The 16,684-nt window shown below is 34.3% G+C and overlaps 2 protein-coding genes across 4 annotated transcripts; both read left to right on the forward strand.

Annotated features, from left to right (window-relative positions):
- The first annotated feature begins 5,972 nt into the window (after nt 1-5,972).
- LOC107760493 (histidine biosynthesis bifunctional protein hisIE, chloroplastic) lies at nt 5,973-10,325 on the forward strand. Of its 3 annotated transcripts, none has more exons than XR_001642409.2 (7): nt 5,973-6,093; nt 6,368-6,549; nt 7,299-7,544; nt 7,638-7,733; nt 7,861-8,012; nt 8,149-8,426; nt 10,005-10,325. XR_001642409.2 is itself a non-coding variant. In XM_016578544.2 (7 exons), the coding sequence occupies exons 2-6, from the start codon at nt 6,400-6,402 to the stop codon at nt 8,345-8,347; spliced, it is 843 nt and encodes a 280-aa protein (XP_016434030.1). In that variant the 5' UTR covers nt 5,973-6,093; nt 6,368-6,399; the 3' UTR covers nt 8,348-8,355; nt 10,005-10,325. The 3 variants fall into 3 exon arrangements, 2 of the variants coding, with proteins under 2 accessions (XP_016434030.1, XP_016434031.1); XM_016578544.2 differs by having other exon boundaries at nt 8,149-8,355; XM_016578545.2 differs by having other exon boundaries at nt 6,060-6,160; nt 8,149-8,355.
- A 1,038-nt stretch (nt 10,326-11,363) lies between these two features.
- LOC107760494 (beta-glucuronosyltransferase GlcAT14A) lies at nt 11,364-15,992 on the forward strand. Its single transcript, XM_075233528.1, has 4 exons — nt 11,364-11,952; nt 13,905-13,980; nt 14,070-14,185; nt 15,107-15,992. Exons 1-4 carry the CDS (start codon nt 11,472-11,474, stop codon nt 15,616-15,618), a joined length of 1,185 nt encoding a protein of 394 aa, XP_075089629.1. The 5' UTR covers nt 11,364-11,471; the 3' UTR covers nt 15,619-15,992.
- The last annotated feature ends 692 nt before the right edge of the window (nt 15,993-16,684 follow it).

The raw sequence follows: 16,684 nt of genomic DNA on the forward strand, positions 1-16,684 counted from the left end.
CGCGACGACTCTCTCGCGAACGCGAAGCACAATCCTCCAGGACCCCAGGTGCTTACCTTTACTCTATGCGAACGCGGCATAACCATCGCGAACGCGATGAGTACTGAGCCCAACCCTTCGCGAACTCGGGACATCTATCGCGAACACGAAGGCCAAAAATCTGCCTCACACCCCTAACCCCTTCGCGAACACGAGGGTCCACTCGCAAACGCAAAGAACAACTGTCTGCAACACCAAAAGGAGATATTTCTGCAACTTTTTCAATTTGAAATGATCCGTTCAACCACCCGAAACTCACCTGAGGCCCTTAGGACCTTAACCAAACATGTCAACATATCCCATAACCTTATTCAAACTTGTTCCAACCTTCGGAACACTCAAAACAACATCAAAACATCAAATTAACATCGGATTCAAGCCTAAGAATTCCAAAAACTTCCAAATTCCACTTTCGATCAAAGGGTCTATCAAACCTCGTCCGAATGACCTGAAATTTTGCGCACACGTCACGAATGACACAATGGACCTACTCCAACTTCCGGAATTCCATTCTAATCCCTATATGAAAATCTCACCTACCAACCGAAAAATGTCAAAATTCCAATTTTGCCAATTCAATCCTAAATCTACTCTGGACCTCCAAAACATATTCCAATCACGCTCCTAAGTCCCAAATCACTTCCTGAAGCTAGTCGAACCATCAAAATTCATATCCGAGCCCTTTTTCATATAAGTCAATATCCAGTTGACTTTTCCAACTTAAGCTTACTTAAAAGAGACTAAGTGTCTCAAACATTATCAAAACCTTTCTGAACCCGAACCAACCAACCCGATAACACATAATACAACTGAACAAGACAATAAGAAGTAAAAATGGAGGAAACAGAGCGATAACTCATGAAACGACCGTCCGGATGATTACATAATGTTAGCAATAATAGCAAGTGGTGTACCAACAACCCTTTTATTATGAGGCCACCCACTTTAGATTTGATATACCTCTTCAAAAACTTAAATAACCATCACAAATATATCAAAGCAGAGTAATGGTGCTAAATTTATAAGTAAAACAAAATTGATAATATGGGATGAAGCACTAATGGCTAAGATTCAAACGATCGAAATAATAGTCCGAAGTTTTAGATAGATTTTGGATATTAATGAGCCGTTTGGTGAAAAATTAATGGTTTGGGAGGTGATTTCTGTCAAGTACTACTAGTAGTTCCAAAATCGATAAAAGCAGGGATTGTAAAATCTTGATTGCCAAAGTTATACTTATGGCATCAAATGAAAAAGATTCAACTGACAAGGAATATAAAGTAAGAACAAATCCAGTATTTCGTGTCTTCTTGCTTCGTGTTGGAAATGAAGAAGAGCATCAAATAAAAGATGATTTGGTTCTTACTGAACACTTGGTTATAAATCCCAATGGTAATATTAGTGCATTTAATAAGAGAAATATTTCTATGATTAGATTAAAACGCAATTTATACAAATCGCATGATATAATTAAAAAGACATCTTAGCTAACAGAAATGAATTTGTTGATCAACTAAATAAAAAGTTGATTGCAAAATGTTATAGTAAAACAAAATTTCAGTTTTTGACTCAGCAGAAAATGATACCAATAATTACTACCAAGAAGAATACTTAAATACTTTAACACCAAATATCCTTCTACCATACATGTTGTTGTCAAGTTTCTTATTACTTACGTATATTTGTTTCATCGTATATATAATAGACTAAATTAAAATTGATCTTCTATTATATATAGGTTAATTTTGAAGAAAAATATGTTCGTCATGCTACTGAAAAACATAGATACACCGAATAACTTGTGTAATAGCACACAAATGGTATATAGAAGTTTTGACAATAACGTCATACATGCAAAAATTATGATAATGGTTAATGTGCTTCTAAGTATATTCTTATTCCTGAATTCAACTTTCGTCTTTCGAAACTAAGGAATATCCTTTTAAATTTATGTGAAAATAATTTTTAGTATGTTTATATTTTACAAATATAATAGATAAAGCACAAGGATAAATATCCTAAAAATTGGACTATATTTACCGAAATATTTTTTTTTGCAAGAACAACTGTATGTTGCACTTACAAGAGGGATATCAAGATCGACAACAAGAGTTCTGGGTAAGGCAGAGCAACCAACGATTAGGAGGAAACATACACAAAAAATATATTGTCCACAAAGAAGTGTTCGTTAAGATACCATCACATTAAATATTTTTAAACTATAATATATAATTATCTAACTAATATGACAAAATTGATCTTTTGTGTAAGTTTTGATGATGTCCTTTTATTTTAAATTCATGTATTATGCTAATATAATATTATTTTCGACATTTAGATGATTGTTGTTTTATTATACGTAAAATATTTCACATTAATTAAGTTTTATTGTCCTTCATATCAATAATGTTTAAATCATCACGTGTCATTATTAACGTGCAACACACGTTCATAGATACTAGTATTATAAATATATCCTATGGAGTATTTCGTTAAAAAAAAAAAGGAGTAGGAAAAAATGACCAAAATGGTTTATATTGTCTTTGGCTTTCTCCATACATTAAGGACTATAACTGTTAAGTTGTATATACATGAAGGACAAAATATATCAATCCTAATGCATTAAGGACCATTTTGATTATTGTCACAAAATGTAGGTACCAAAATATAGTTTTGCTTTTAGGAAAAAGTTTGAGACCGTAAGCGATTGTTCCTGGCCGCCAATTAAATCGACATCACTCTCTCAAGCTCCCATTCCATCTCTTTCTCCGGCGAGCTCATCGGAATCTCCTTTTCCGCTCCATCAAAGTTGCGTTGTAAGATCCTTTCATCATGTGATTATTTTTGGATTTTGGAGGTGATAAGCCATAAATTTCAATTTATGCACTAAATTATTCTATTTATCTATACGATTCAATTCAAGTCTCTAACCATCTCATTCAATGCATTTGATGTCATTTAATTTGAAATATTAGGTTCAAGTTATGTTACAACTTGATAGTTAACTCCTCTGTCTCGAAAAGTTATAGATTTCGTAGCACGAGGGTCAAATTGTCTAATTTTCCATTATTTGATCCCGTATGTTTTTTAAAGATAATATAACATATTACAAACTAAATAAAAGTATAAGTCACAAATTCTGTTGTAGCTAAATATATTTGAAAATGTATGGGAAAGTTATAGTTAAAGAGAAAAACTGGTTGATTCCCCACATAGTAAAGAGCAAGGCGGCTCAATAAAATTAGTGACCTAAAGTCAAATTTTAATAAATTACCTTATGCTTTTTTATGCTAGAATTCATATATGTATGCACACATACATATGAAAAAAAATATTATTACTATTTTTTCATGCTTGTTGTTATAATATAATATTCTTAAATGATATCAAACCTTTAACTTTACATAATAGTAATATTATTTATATTAGTAAACAATAATTTGAATAAATAAAATAGTAGGCATATATTTACAATTTAATTCCTTTGATATTGTTGTAAAAAATTATATTTACAATATGGAAATATAAGTAGTTTAATTCAAGGTTCTAAAGTACTTTATTGTTAAATAATAGACAATCTCTTTTGCTTTCCTTTTTACAAAATTTTTATGCTTTTTAATTTATGCAAACTTTAATATTATCTAAGCTAAAATAAAATTATAAAATTCACTATTAAAATATTTTGGCCCTCAAAATATCGAGGGTCTAAATCAAGGTTTTAATAGCCTCTCTCGTGAGCCACCCATCCATTCTTGACATTCTCAATTAAATTTTATAGATTTTCAATTAAGATAAGATAACAATGACAAGAACACTAAAGACACCGAATGTCATTCAGCTAACAAATGCGAACGAAGTTGGTTGAACAATATGTACGTGCGACAATGGTCTCAATAAACTTGGTGGCTAAAATTTAAATATATCAAAAGACCCTTGAACTTTTTTTCATAAAATCCATTGAATAATAAGATTTTAAAAAGGCCTAATATGAGAGCACAACGCATACACATGATGTGTAGGATATGGCCAACATGATATTAAATTATGCTCTATACAAAAATATGGTATTAAGTGAAAATGATAAAGGAGTGAGCGTATTACTCATCGGGTTTTTTTTTTTAACATGAGACACTTGCCTTGAAAATTTTTTAGTTAAAAAAAAGAGACACAAAAGAACTTGTTTTTTGACCTATGAATTTGCCTAAAAAAAGTAGCTAATTTAGAGAATCTGAATTAAAATTAGAAAGTAAAATCGTGAGAAACACGACAAAGAAATTATACATAGAAGAAAAGTAAATTTGATAAAAAGGTAAATATATTGTTTAATTTAATGAGAGAAAAGATGTATCATATTACTCCCTCCGTCCACTTTATCTTATTTTTTGATCCTTTTTTGTGATCCAAAATATTTAATTTTTCTAGATTTTAAGAGTGAATTTTTTTTCTTCAAAATTTCCCTTGAAGTAAATAGTGTTGGAGTATGTGTTATATTTATTTTCCAATGCAATTGAATTTATCCATCTCAGATTGACGTTTCACTTCTCTAGTAATCCACTTACTACTTATAATAAAATCTGATGATCATTTCATCTCCTACAATTCATGTTAATTATTTATGTAGAATAGAACTGGAGAGGAAATGTTGAAATTTTTTGGCTCCATTTTATAGTTCGTTGACGTTTTTAAATTGAAATTACATGACAAATTGAGATTTCTTGCTGAAAATTTGAAATAATCTTGGATGCTCACAAAGTTTGCAATGAGTTCTGCGTATTGCTTCGATTTTGGGAGTTGCTAATCATCAAATCCCAAATCCCAAAATGGCATTATATCAAATATAAAATAAAATGAAAAACATGTGAAGAGTTAGTAAATGTCAATACAATCAATTTCATTGCAAGTTAATATTAAAAGATGAAGCTAGTACTATATTAAAAATACGAAGGCTCTTAGCGAAATATTGTTTGCCTTTTTTACCATTCAAAAATAGAATTTACACTAGACAAATAAGCCATTTAATTATTTTCTTAAGATTTAGGAATTTAAAGTGAACTAAAATTTTGTTTAATAAAGCTTTCCTTATCTAAACTATGTAAGAAATTTTAATATTTAGGAATTCAAATCAATTAAGATTTTACCTTTACAAATTTTTTACAAAAAACGACTAACCTTTTATAAAAAATTTCCGGAGTCGAAGAAGATTAATTATACTGCATGTATATTATTATTACCTAAAGAGTTAGGAACCATGAAACATGAATTGAAAATAATAGGGAGATTGGATAAGAAAGCGTAGCGGACCCACAGAAATGCAAATGTCTATGATCGAGTAGACAATTACATAGGACCAAATATATTAGAGTAGAATTATTCTAAAATCATTTTTTTGATAGAATTATTATACATCTTTTTCAGTGATGGAATTATTTTAATCCAATCTCTCAACCTTTGGCCTAGGGTATTTCAAAATATGTTTCAGTACATTATGTAACTTCTATATTATATTAAAAGTATAAATATTTTTAGTGAAATGTTATTTGTTTTTTTTTTGTCTTTCATAAGTATCATATATGTTGGATAAAATTGTAATTGCAACTAAAATAAAATATTTTATTTTCTTTAATTTCATTCCAAACTTGGAAACTTGAATAAATCTATATATAATTGTTTTGTCAAGCCCGAGTTAGAATTAAACATTAAATTAGCGTCACAATTAATGACAATTAATACGTCCGTCGTTAAAGTGTCACAATTAATAACAATTAATACTCAATCAATTAGATAAGGTAGCGTATCATGAGACTAGTTTCTTAATATGTGTGAAAATAACATCAAAAAATAAATAAAGTGGACCCGAGGGAATAACTCATTCAAACCTATCTTTACCAAATTTTAAAAAATATAAAATGTTGAAACTTTTTATTAACTAATATATAGTTAATAATTATATATTTTTGGGGCCTTAAACATTTGGGGGCCTAAGGCAAGGGTTTCGCCTGCCTTACCCTAGAGCCGCCCTTGCAATTTGTGTTAGTTTTGAAGGCTATTCAAAGGGTAACTTCAAAATTTTCTCTTAAAAGTTTTATCTTTTTGTGTTTATCTGCGCTTTAAGTATCTCATGGTAAAGTGTAAATGCTTTAGCTCTCTGTATTTTCTGAATAATGTTGTATTGGTAAAAATGTGTTGCTCGAAACTTGGGCCTAATTGGCTTGACTTGCTGTTCTCCTCAAATTTTGGAGTAAATGACTCCATGTAATTTTGTGTTAAAATGATATATACCTTCATGTGAAGTTGTTAATTGTTACAAATCATGTGATACTGTTTTCAGGACTTGATTTCCGAGTGTAATCAGATCCTAAGATGACAATTTCTTACTCTCCTTGCTTTCGGCCCCTGAAAGTTTTCCCTAGAAGCAATCTTATTCATTCAAGCAGCACTCAGACCTTCAAACGATATAATGTAGTGGCATGTATGAAAAAATCACATGAAGATATCAGTCTTGAAGCAAAGGTATGCCTGCAACAACGTGTTAATATTGTTGGTTAAAGTTCATTTTTTTTTTTTTTGCGTTTTTTCAGGAAGCAATATTTGCACTAGTTCTATTTTGATGTTCAGTAGATACAGAAGCCACAAGTTTTGTTTTTTGGTTTACCATTATCTATGTATAGCTTGTCTATGAATGATTTTGTAGTTAATTTGTAGGTAAGACATAATAAGGTGCGTATTGTGTCCATTGTGGTGGATATATGTTACATGTCTGGGAAACAAAGGCCAGGATTATAAAAATAATAGTTGAGTTCCTCGTCTATCAATCTGTTCTCTCTTCAAGTGTTCGGTGAGGCCCAATAATTCTTCATTATTGAGCAGCATTCGGATGCTAGTTGCACATCATAATTTAGCTAGAAACATTAGACAACAATATTCTTCTTTAGAACACATATCGACATAGTTAGGTGCTACAATGTGCACATATCGACATGCCTGGAAAAGAAAAGCTAGCAAAGTAGAAAAAATGATGAGCTTCTCATCTGTCACTTTGATCTCTCTTGAAGTGTGTTGTTTTTCTCTGTTGCACTTTGCCACTGATGGTGTATGCTGTACTTCTGGTGACGTACAGTGTCTAGCTCTTTGAATTATGCAAGACCTTCCCTGCAAAAGGCTAGTTGAAATGTCTTCTGTTTATTCTCCTGGAAGGATGAACATATCATATCGCCTTCCCCTTGCTGCTTGTTGTCTCTTGTCTGATAACAGTACTTCAGGTTGATTTCTTACTAGATAATGTCAAATGGGACGACAAAGGCCTGGCAGTTGCAATTGCCCAAAATGTTGATACAGGAGCGGTCTTAATGCAAGGGTTTGCCAACAGAGAAGCTCTGTCAACAACCATCTCATCACGTAAAGCAACATTTTATAGCCGGTCACGTTCATCTTTATGGACAAAAGGAGAGACCTCCAATAATTTTATCAATGTTTTTGATGTCTTTCTTGATTGTGATCGTGATTCTGTAAGTTTCTAGAATTCCTTTTGATAATTAAATTAGAATGCTTTTGATTGCATTTGCCTTTTTACTGAAAGAATAAACAAAACTTCCTACCAGATAATATATCTTGGGAAGCCTGATGGCCCAACATGCCACACGGGGTCAGAGACATGTTATTACACATCAGTTGATGGAATCCTGAAAAATCCTGAGGTTCATCGCATTCTGTGACTTCTCTGTTTTAAATATTTTCATCATCTCATGAATTATACTCAAAATAGTTCAGCTTCTTCTACCGATGGTCTATTTCCACCTGCCTAAGATGTATTAGTTGTGCTAGGTTGAGAAAAATGAGCTGGCTATGACGACTTTATACGCATTAGAATCTACAATCAATGAAAGGAAAGCAGAAACATCTAGTTCTTCAAGTGGAAAACCCTCATGGACAAAGCGATTGCTGCTTGATGACAAGCTGCTTTGCTCCAAAATCCGGTATCTTGCTTGACATACTTGATCTTATCATTGACTGATCTTCAGAAAAATAGCTTTTCCTACTCCCTTATAGCATGTATATTTGTGGTATTAAATTGGGCTTGATGGTTATTACAATTTTCTTCATTTCTTGCAGGGAGGAGGCTGACGAGTTATGCCGAACTCTGGAAGAAAATGAGGATAAAGGACGGACTGCCTCAGAGATGGCAGATGTCTTGTATCATGCCATGGTTTTGCTTTCTCTTAGAGGAGTAAAAATCGAGGAAGTTCTGCAGGTCCTTAGACAAAGGTTTTCAAAGTCGGGCATTGAAGAAAAGAATAGTCGGAAATCCTAGGACAAATGGTATTGCCAATACTTCATCCTCTATGACCTGATTGAATTTGCCTCAGTACAAATGAATTAACCTTTATGAGGTATGTCTAAATAGGTTCATCTGGCTTTAACATCATGTGAGATTCTCTAGTGTAAAAGTAGAAGGCAGAATACATCTGACAGCCTCTCAAACTTGTCGGCATATTTCATTTAGACACTCGAACTAAGGCCTGATCCAATTGAGCATCTGAAAACACGATAAAGTGCTCCTATTAGACACTTGGTTTTCTTTTTTGGGGTGATTTTGAGAAAATGGCTCTTGATTTCTTTTTTAGCGGAGCATGTCTTTTGTTTAACGAGCGGGTATTATTTTTAATTAATTGGGTTCTTTTTTAGGGTTTTGTTTTGTTTGTTATAACAAAAGTTTATATATGATATGTATAATTAAAGGAGGTGGCATATATTAAGTGGTTAACTTATCCACGTAATGGGCGTTTTAGAACACATGCAGAAGCTTTTCAAAGGATTGAGCCCCTAAAGTGTTTAATAGGAACACTTTATCATGTGTTCAGGTGCTCAACTGGAACAAGCCTTGGTTCGAGTGTCTAAATGAAATATGCTGTCAAGTTTAAGGGGTTGTCGATGTATTCCGCCAAAATAGAAATTCAGTGTTTATCTTCCGCCTTTGGCGGAAATGATACCAATGTCCCACTTCTATAACCTGAGACTTTGGTTGGGTACAGTTAATTTACCTTCTTAGCTAATTAGGTTCCATTTTTTTTTAATTTGTTATGCCTACAAAACTATCCTTCATTCCCTTTTTACCCAATCTTTATCGCTTATTAGCTCTCTTACACAATTACAACCTTCTTGACAGTGATAATAATATCATTTGTTTTTTCCTGATTTACTGAAAGTCCTTTCTTCCTTTTTATTACACTTTAAAATGGTTTCCTTTCCTGGCGTTTTATTCTTTCAACTTCTCTATCCATCCTCAGTTACTCCGAGAGTTGAGCAGAGGATTATTGAAATCAGTTCCATGGTTACCTTCTTCCTTTCCTTTATAAGAGGGGCCTACAATGCGTCAATGTTCTTTTGTTTCTGTAAAAGCCACAGTTCTGCATCTCACCCGTGTTTCATATTAGAGGATCTGCCCTCATATTTGTATTTCCCTGGTCCGATTATTTTTCCTACATTGACCACATAACTTGTAGGAGAGTGTATTCGGTTGGGTTGGTTTGGTTCATTTGAACTATTTTGGTTCAGTATTTGTTTTGAATAGGCTAGCTGATTACTGATTTGGTAGGTTTTGGTTTGGTTCAGTTTTTCAGTTCCTATTTTGGACTCTGACTTTTTTTGTGGGCTTATACGTCTTCTCCTGTTTGGGCCAATTTTTTCATACATTAAAGTGTTATATCTGCTTTTCTTTCAAAAAGGCAATGCCTCCAGCACATCTAAAAGCACAAAGCTACCTTAAACTTGTCATTATCTTCTTTACTTTTATTTGTTTCATCATCACTTTCCTATCCTGTGTCGAATAACAAACCTTCCTTGATTTGCTGGCATTTCTGTTGTAGTTCCTAACTAGCATTGAAATGTTACCCTGATCTGGTGCAGCTTTTTCTTTCTCTTCATTCTTATTCAACGATAATAACTCGTTTTTCAACATGTCCTTGCAGGGCATACAGTTGTTGAAGGCCTCATTACAGTCCACAAAGGTTCTTAGTTATGTTTTCTACAAAGGAGAGAGGCTTACTCTAGTTCTAATGTCGTAAAGGGAGATCCATGATATGATTTGAAGGGAGATCTTTGAAGTCTCCTATGTAATATATACCTTATTAACGATGTTGTGCTAAACTATGGTAACATATATGAACAACATTCCAGTAATCGGCACAGACAGGAATTGGGGTCATCCAGTGTTAATTTCTCTCTTTTTTTTTCATTAGTGTTGTTATTTTTCTAAATGTATCTGAGAAGAATGGTTTGACTATTGTTCAACTCTGTTCATTTTGCCTTGAAGGCATTTCTGCATATGATAGATAGCAAGTTAAAGTAGACTCAGAGACATGTCCAGACGACGAAACCTGTTGTAGAAATGCTGAGAAAATCGAAATATGGATTCCAATATCAATGGCAGCTCCACTGTAAGCTTGAAGCTTCTGATGGAGTGAAGATATGTAATCTCTCTGCTGAAGCATCTTAGACTCTGGATTTCTCTTCCATCTTTTATCATTGGTCATGTAGTGCCTTGGTTCATCTTTCATATTATGCAACCTGAAAAATCACTTTCATTTCTGGTTCAAATTGAGCCTTATCTAAGTAAAGCTTCGTCAGTTATTTTTACGGCCCCAAGGGAGTTTATTCGACCCATTCCCAGTCACCTACACTGCTCAAGTAAGTGTGCGACTCCGTATGAGGACCTCCTTCTCTTCTGCCCACTCTCCATCCACACGGTTCTCAAAGCAGAGGTGGAAGGTTGGGCAGTAGGTACCACGAGCCCTCAGTCCCACCCATCTATCCAGGTGTAGTTCACCCGTTCCAAAAAGTCCTAGTACTTGTTTGGAAGTCTTTAAAAGAATTGAACTTCTTTAGCACAATCAGCTCAAACAAGCACTTTGAAGAAACTCAAAAACAAGTTTGCAATTATTTTTTTTTTTTTTAAAATTTCAAATAAACATCACCGTAATTTGTTCGACAAGAAGTTGAGTCACTCAACTTATCTATGTTTGGAAGGCAACAAAAACAACAAAATATACTTACACTTAGTGTTGAATGGCTGAATGAAATCACTGGAATATAATGTACTATTCACAAGTTGAGACATCAATAACCATAATTAATATCATGCACAATTTTATGTACAAGATATCTACAGTACTGTTTCTATACAGAACAACGCAAAGATAGTGTCTGAGTAAGATCTTTGTTCAACAAAAACAAAGCTCAAATGAAATAATGTCACACCTAACTTTGAACCATCAAACTCTGTGGACCTTTCCACTATGAGTTTAACCCCCCCCCCCCCCCCCACACACACAAAACCAAACGCAAATCCAAAACTATCATATGAAAATGACTTCCTAAAAACCAAGAAACAACCTTTCAATCCACAGTCCAAATCCCACAAAAATCCTCATTCTATTATGTCTCTCTTTCTCAAACAAATCCTCCTTTTCTCTCTTGTCCCAATTTCCCTCATTTGTCTCTTCCTTCCACTTCACCACTTTCACCACCACGCCCAAACCCCTTTTCCTACTTTCTCAAACCCCTTTTCACCACCACCAAAAATAGCTTACTTCATTACTGGAACTAAAAATGATGGCCCAAGAATCTTTAGGTTACTTCAAGCAGTATACCATCCAAGAAACTACTATTTACTTCATCTTGACCAATTTGCTTCTAACAAACAAAGATTGGAACTTGCTTTAAAAGTGGGTTCTGTTGATGTGTTTGTTGCAGCTGAGAATGTGAATGTTATTGAAAAAGCTGATGCTGTGAATCAAGAGGGGTCGAGTCCTTTGGGTTTAGTGCTTCACGGTGCTGCTGCTTTGTTGAGGTGGAAGAATGATTGGGATTGGTTTGTTAATCTTGATGCTTCTGATTATCCCCTTATTCCTCAAGATGGTGAGTAAATTTTTTGCTTTTATTTGATTGTGTACAAGTTTGAAAGAGTGGGTGCTGTCTATTATCTTTGCTTGTGGTAGTTTGACTTGACACAAAATTTAGTTTAATACTAAAAAGAACAACACTTATGAAAACTTGTGGTCTTAAATACGCTGTAACATTTGTGTGACTATAAAAGTGACTATAAAAGGAAGGAAATATTGGATATGTTTTTTTTTTGGGCGGGGGCAGATGTAGCTTAGGAAAAGGGTTTCATCTCAACTCACTACTTTCACCGAGGAGTATAAATTTATATGTAAAAGTTTACTACAATTGCAATAAATAGCTGAAATGAACCCATAACTTTAAAATTACTATTAAATTCATAAAGCTTAAATCTTGGATGAGCCCCTCCTTTTTGGAAAGAACTAATTAAGAAATAGTGCCAAACAAAGTGTAATAGAGGAAGTATTAGTATACATTCAAAAACTTCTATTTCGAGCTGAGAGTAGTGGGTTTTGCTGAATCCACATAGGAACCATTCTCAACTTACAGTTGATGAGATTTTAGCATTTGTTTCAAAAGTGCAGAAAGGTAGGGGTGGGGAAAGGCATTTCAGCTATTAGATTTTGAGATAATTGAGCTAATTAGAAGCACCCAAGGGTGTGGCCTATGAAGTGTGAGTGTGTGTGTGTGGGTGGGGTGGGTGGGGGGGAACCATGAGATCTCAGTTCAAATCCCAGTGGAGGCAAACAAGCAAGCCTGGGTGGCAGAATTTGGAGATAGCAGGTACCCAGTGGAACAGTCAACCTGTGTGCAAGCTGGTGGCGGACACCACCGTCAAAAGAAAAATCAAGCTGATTAGAACCTGTTAAAGTTTAATTCAGTCACTTATTGTAGGTTTGATTAGGCCGAGCATGGGTTAGCAAACTTAATGAGCATTTTTAGAGTTTCCAAAAATTGACGGTTAATCTTGTGAGATCGAGCTGAGGTTAAGCTGCATTTATTGCATTACAAAGAGTAGATCATTAGATCATCCAAGCCTCAATTCCAAATTAGTTGGGTCCGGATTCAGCTATACAAATCCTCTTTACTCATTCTAAATGCAAAAGGTATATCCCTTTTAAGGTATAATCCATTTCTATCTTGCACTGATTCCTCTAAAGACTAATAATTTGCTCCCATATATTGTAGCACTTTCCATATTTGAAGATGGAAGAGTTAGAGTTAATTTTCTAGCACTAGCACAATTATGACTCAAGCTTGGGCCTTTATAAAAAAAGACTCAAGCTTGGGCCCAAAATCCAAATTAGACATGTTCCATACTAAAGCCTGGAGGTAGTGACGAATGACAGTTATGTCTACGTGCAACAATAAGAAAGAGTAGGGTACTGATCCGTAAGAATCAAAGAGTCTTCTAATGGTCTCATCGCTAGGCCAAGATGTCTCAAGTGTCATAATGTCACTAATCTCTTCTTTGTGGAGTCATTACTCCGTTTAAGTTTCATTGGTTACATAAAGGCCAATATATTCATCAGTAAGTAGTTTTTGGGGTCATTAACACTTCCTTGTCATTTCATGACAGATTAATCAAAGTCTAGTTCCTCAACCTTGTTTTAACTCCTGACAATATTCACAGAAAATGAAGAAAAAAAATTATAAAGTGCATGTTATTCTGGTTTCACCCCTTCTCATGGCCCATGGGATGTGGAATGGAACTCGTGCCGTTGATGTTATCTCTCAGAAGCCTGCCATTATCTCATGCCTGTGTTCTCGTTCTTTTGTTTGCCTTCCCCAAAATTCTTACTAAACTTAAACTGAGGTGTCTCATAGTGTTTTTAACTTCATTATTTACCTCAAAACTGTCTCGAGTTCATCAGTAATACCGATATGATGTCTACACACCCTGAAAATAATTGTCGATTTTTTCATCTGTAATAGAGCTGATGCATTAAATGTTACATTTCCTGCAGATTTTCTCCACATCCTGTCTTTTGTTCCAAGGAATTTGAATTTCATAGAATATAGTAAGAATACCAGCCCGGATGAGTAAGTAATATTATACTTTCGAAGTCCTTCACACTTATTTGCTGTTTTGCAATTATATAAAGATGCTAATGTTCGGGTTTTGTTTTCAGACATCAAAGGGCTGTGGAAGTTATCGTTGACTCTCGCCTCTACATTCTCTTGAAAGGAAAGATGTTTGTAGGTGACAAAAAACGGGAACTTCCTAGTGCTTTTAGATTTTTTATGGGTAAGTTTCTTGCCAGATCATTTTCGGTTTCTTGTCCTTCTCCAATGATGCTGAAGCTGAGATTGCCAATCTGCGATGCTAATCATTAATCTTCTTTTCAATATGGGAAATTCATTTGTTTTAAGAGATTATCTCGACGTTTTTGTCGGCAATGTGCCTTGGAGCTGAGATACCTCATCTGGATAAAGACAACTTCGTGTTCATGTGTGAGCTCTAGCTGTATTAAATATAACTGCTTTTGGAGTTTAAGCTAGTTAAGTAAATTTCAAGGTTAGTCTTGAAAAAGATTCATACTCCCCTCTGTTCCAATTTCTTTGATGCATTTCGAATTTCGAGAGTCAAATGAGTTTTTCTTTAACCATGATTTTTTCGTATGCCTTTTAAATATTTTGAATTCTTAATTATTGTGACTTATAGTACTTTTGAATAGTTTCCAAATATATAAATTTTATTTCAAAAAACTTAAGGATTCCATGTCCAAATTCACGGTTTGACTCTCGATGTTGGAAATGCATCAAACAAATTGGGATAGAGGGAGTGGTGCATTTTTATGGTAGCATCTACCGAGCATATGTCTTCTTGAAGTTCTTTTTTGCAGTGAGCATTATTTTAATTGCCTATTGAGGAAAATCAGTTCTGAAACTTTCTGTTTTGCTAAACAACTGTGTTGCATTCAAAATCCTAGGCTTTTGTTGCCCGTTGTACTCCACAAGTATCTATTGGTGCCTCTTTACATGTTTGTCTGGTCTTAACTCTTAATTGCTTCTTTCATTTTTCACTTCTTCAGTCAGGCTAAAATATTTTCTGATAATTTCTTTGAGCGCTTCTGAAGTCGTTTATGGATCCTCAGAGATGTTCCCTTCAAGAATAACACTTTTATTGAATGCCATTTTGTTGACCAAAGCCTGCTTGATTCGTCAGGTTCTCAACATGTAATTCTGAACAGGAAGTTTGTTGAGTACACGATCCAGGGATGGGAAAATTTGCCAAGATTGCTCCTGCTATACTTCTCGAACACTAGATCTTCTCATAAAGGATATTTTCAGACTCTTGCATGCAATACTAAGGAGTTTTCAGACGCTGTCATCAACTCCAACTTGCGATTCATTAACTCAGACAACACTAATCCTTCAAACTTCAGAGCTTCAAATTCCGATAGAATACTAAGAAGGGAGGTCGCATTCGTTGGAAACATATCAGCAGATTCTCCCTTATTGGACATGATTGATGCACACATTCTTAATCGTGGTCGGGGTATGGTCTCACCTGGAGGTTGGTGTTTAGGTAGCTCAAATTGGTTCAGTGATCCTTGCGGTGAATGGGGCGATCCCAGTGTCCTAAGACCAGGACCAGCTGCAAAAGGACTCGAAAAGCTCATCCTGAAATCGATATCAGACATGTCAATCGGGTCGAGCAGATGTCATCATCAATGACACTTGTTGCTCCTGCTTAACTCGCTCTTCCTTTTCTTTTCCTCTACCTGTATTAGAGGATTCTGTAATTTTGTCAAGTTGTAACATATAGAACATTGCCACAGAATGGCAATGTTGGAAATCACAAATCAGTGCTTCTGTATGTTGGTATGGTTCAAAAACTAGGTGATTTTTCATGTGCTAATGTCCACGTCATCTTTATGAATTGGGACGACGGGCTCCGAATCGCCTAAAATTTTGTGGGTTGATCAGAAACGACAAAATGTATCTGTATTATAGTTGTACTCGGTGAAATAGTCCAGGGGCACACAAGCCCGTTATTTTATGAAATGTATGCTAGTGTGGTGCATGTACCCAAAAGTGTGTGGAGTGCCACAAATTGAACGATTCTTATATTCAAGTGCTAAGATTACTTTTAAAGTTAAATATTATGCACCTATGTAGAAATGACACCAGGGAGTCATTCTAAAAGGTTGTTATTTAGGAATTAACCAGTGTGTATTGAATTTTAGTTCTTTAATTCAAATTTTCAGGATAAAAGTGCCCTGAAGTGTCCTAAAATTAAGATGTTTAGTTTAAAATTTCAGGACAAAATAAATACTGACTAATCTCTAAATAACATATCTGAGAATGACTATTTTTGCACTTGCCCCAAAAATTATTGCAAGATTGACAGAAATAAACCAAACTTGCATCACTCATAATTAACATTATTTGTTGGTTATTTTGATAAGACATCAACTGATGTTACTCATCTGTTTTTCTTGTTGTTTTAAAGGAAAAACCAAATTTGCATCAATCTTCATTTACGTTATTTGCTTATTATTTTGATAAGATATCAACTGATGTTTATTCATGTGTGTTTCCTCATGTCTTAAAAAGAGAAAATGCTAGTAACACTTGCGGACCCGTAAAATAAATTTAGGTTTTATTTGGCAAACACATGTTTGGCCATAGATTTTGCTACATTTTGGCAAAATTTCAAATCCCAAAACCAGCTCAATAGCTGATTTTGGGCCAAAATATTACTATTATATTTTTTAAAAAATTGCCCCAAACTTTTGTA

Source organism: Nicotiana tabacum, chromosome 16 (assembly GCF_000715075.1).
Source record: "Nicotiana tabacum cultivar K326 chromosome 16, ASM71507v2, whole genome shotgun sequence".
In the NCBI taxonomy this organism is placed as follows: domain Eukaryota; kingdom Viridiplantae; phylum Streptophyta; class Magnoliopsida; order Solanales; family Solanaceae; genus Nicotiana; species Nicotiana tabacum.

What these genes read in the sequence shown, in the direction of transcription:
- LOC107760493 (XM_016578544.2), top strand. Translation starts at nt 6,400, where the DNA reads ATGACAATTTCTTACTCTCCTTGCTTTCGGCCCCTGAAAGTTTTCCCT. An exon ending in ATATCAGTCTTGAAGCAAAG is followed by an intron (nt 6,550 to 7,298) that starts GTATGCCTGCAA and finishes ACAGTACTTCAG; the next exon opens with GTTGATTTCTTACTAGATAA. An exon ending in GAATCCTGAAAAATCCTGAG is followed by an intron (nt 7,734 to 7,860) that starts GTTCATCGCATT and finishes TAGTTGTGCTAG; the next exon opens with GTTGAGAAAAATGAGCTGGC.
- LOC107760494 (XM_075233528.1), top strand. Translation starts at nt 11,472, where the DNA reads ATGTCTCTCTTTCTCAAACAAATCCTCCTTTTCTCTCTTGTCCCAATT. An exon ending in TCCCCTTATTCCTCAAGATG is followed by an intron (nt 11,953 to 13,904) that starts GTGAGTAAATTT and finishes CATTTCCTGCAG; the next exon opens with ATTTTCTCCACATCCTGTCT. An exon ending in AAGAATACCAGCCCGGATGA is followed by an intron (nt 13,981 to 14,069) that starts GTAAGTAATATT and finishes TTTTGTTTTCAG; the next exon opens with ACATCAAAGGGCTGTGGAAG.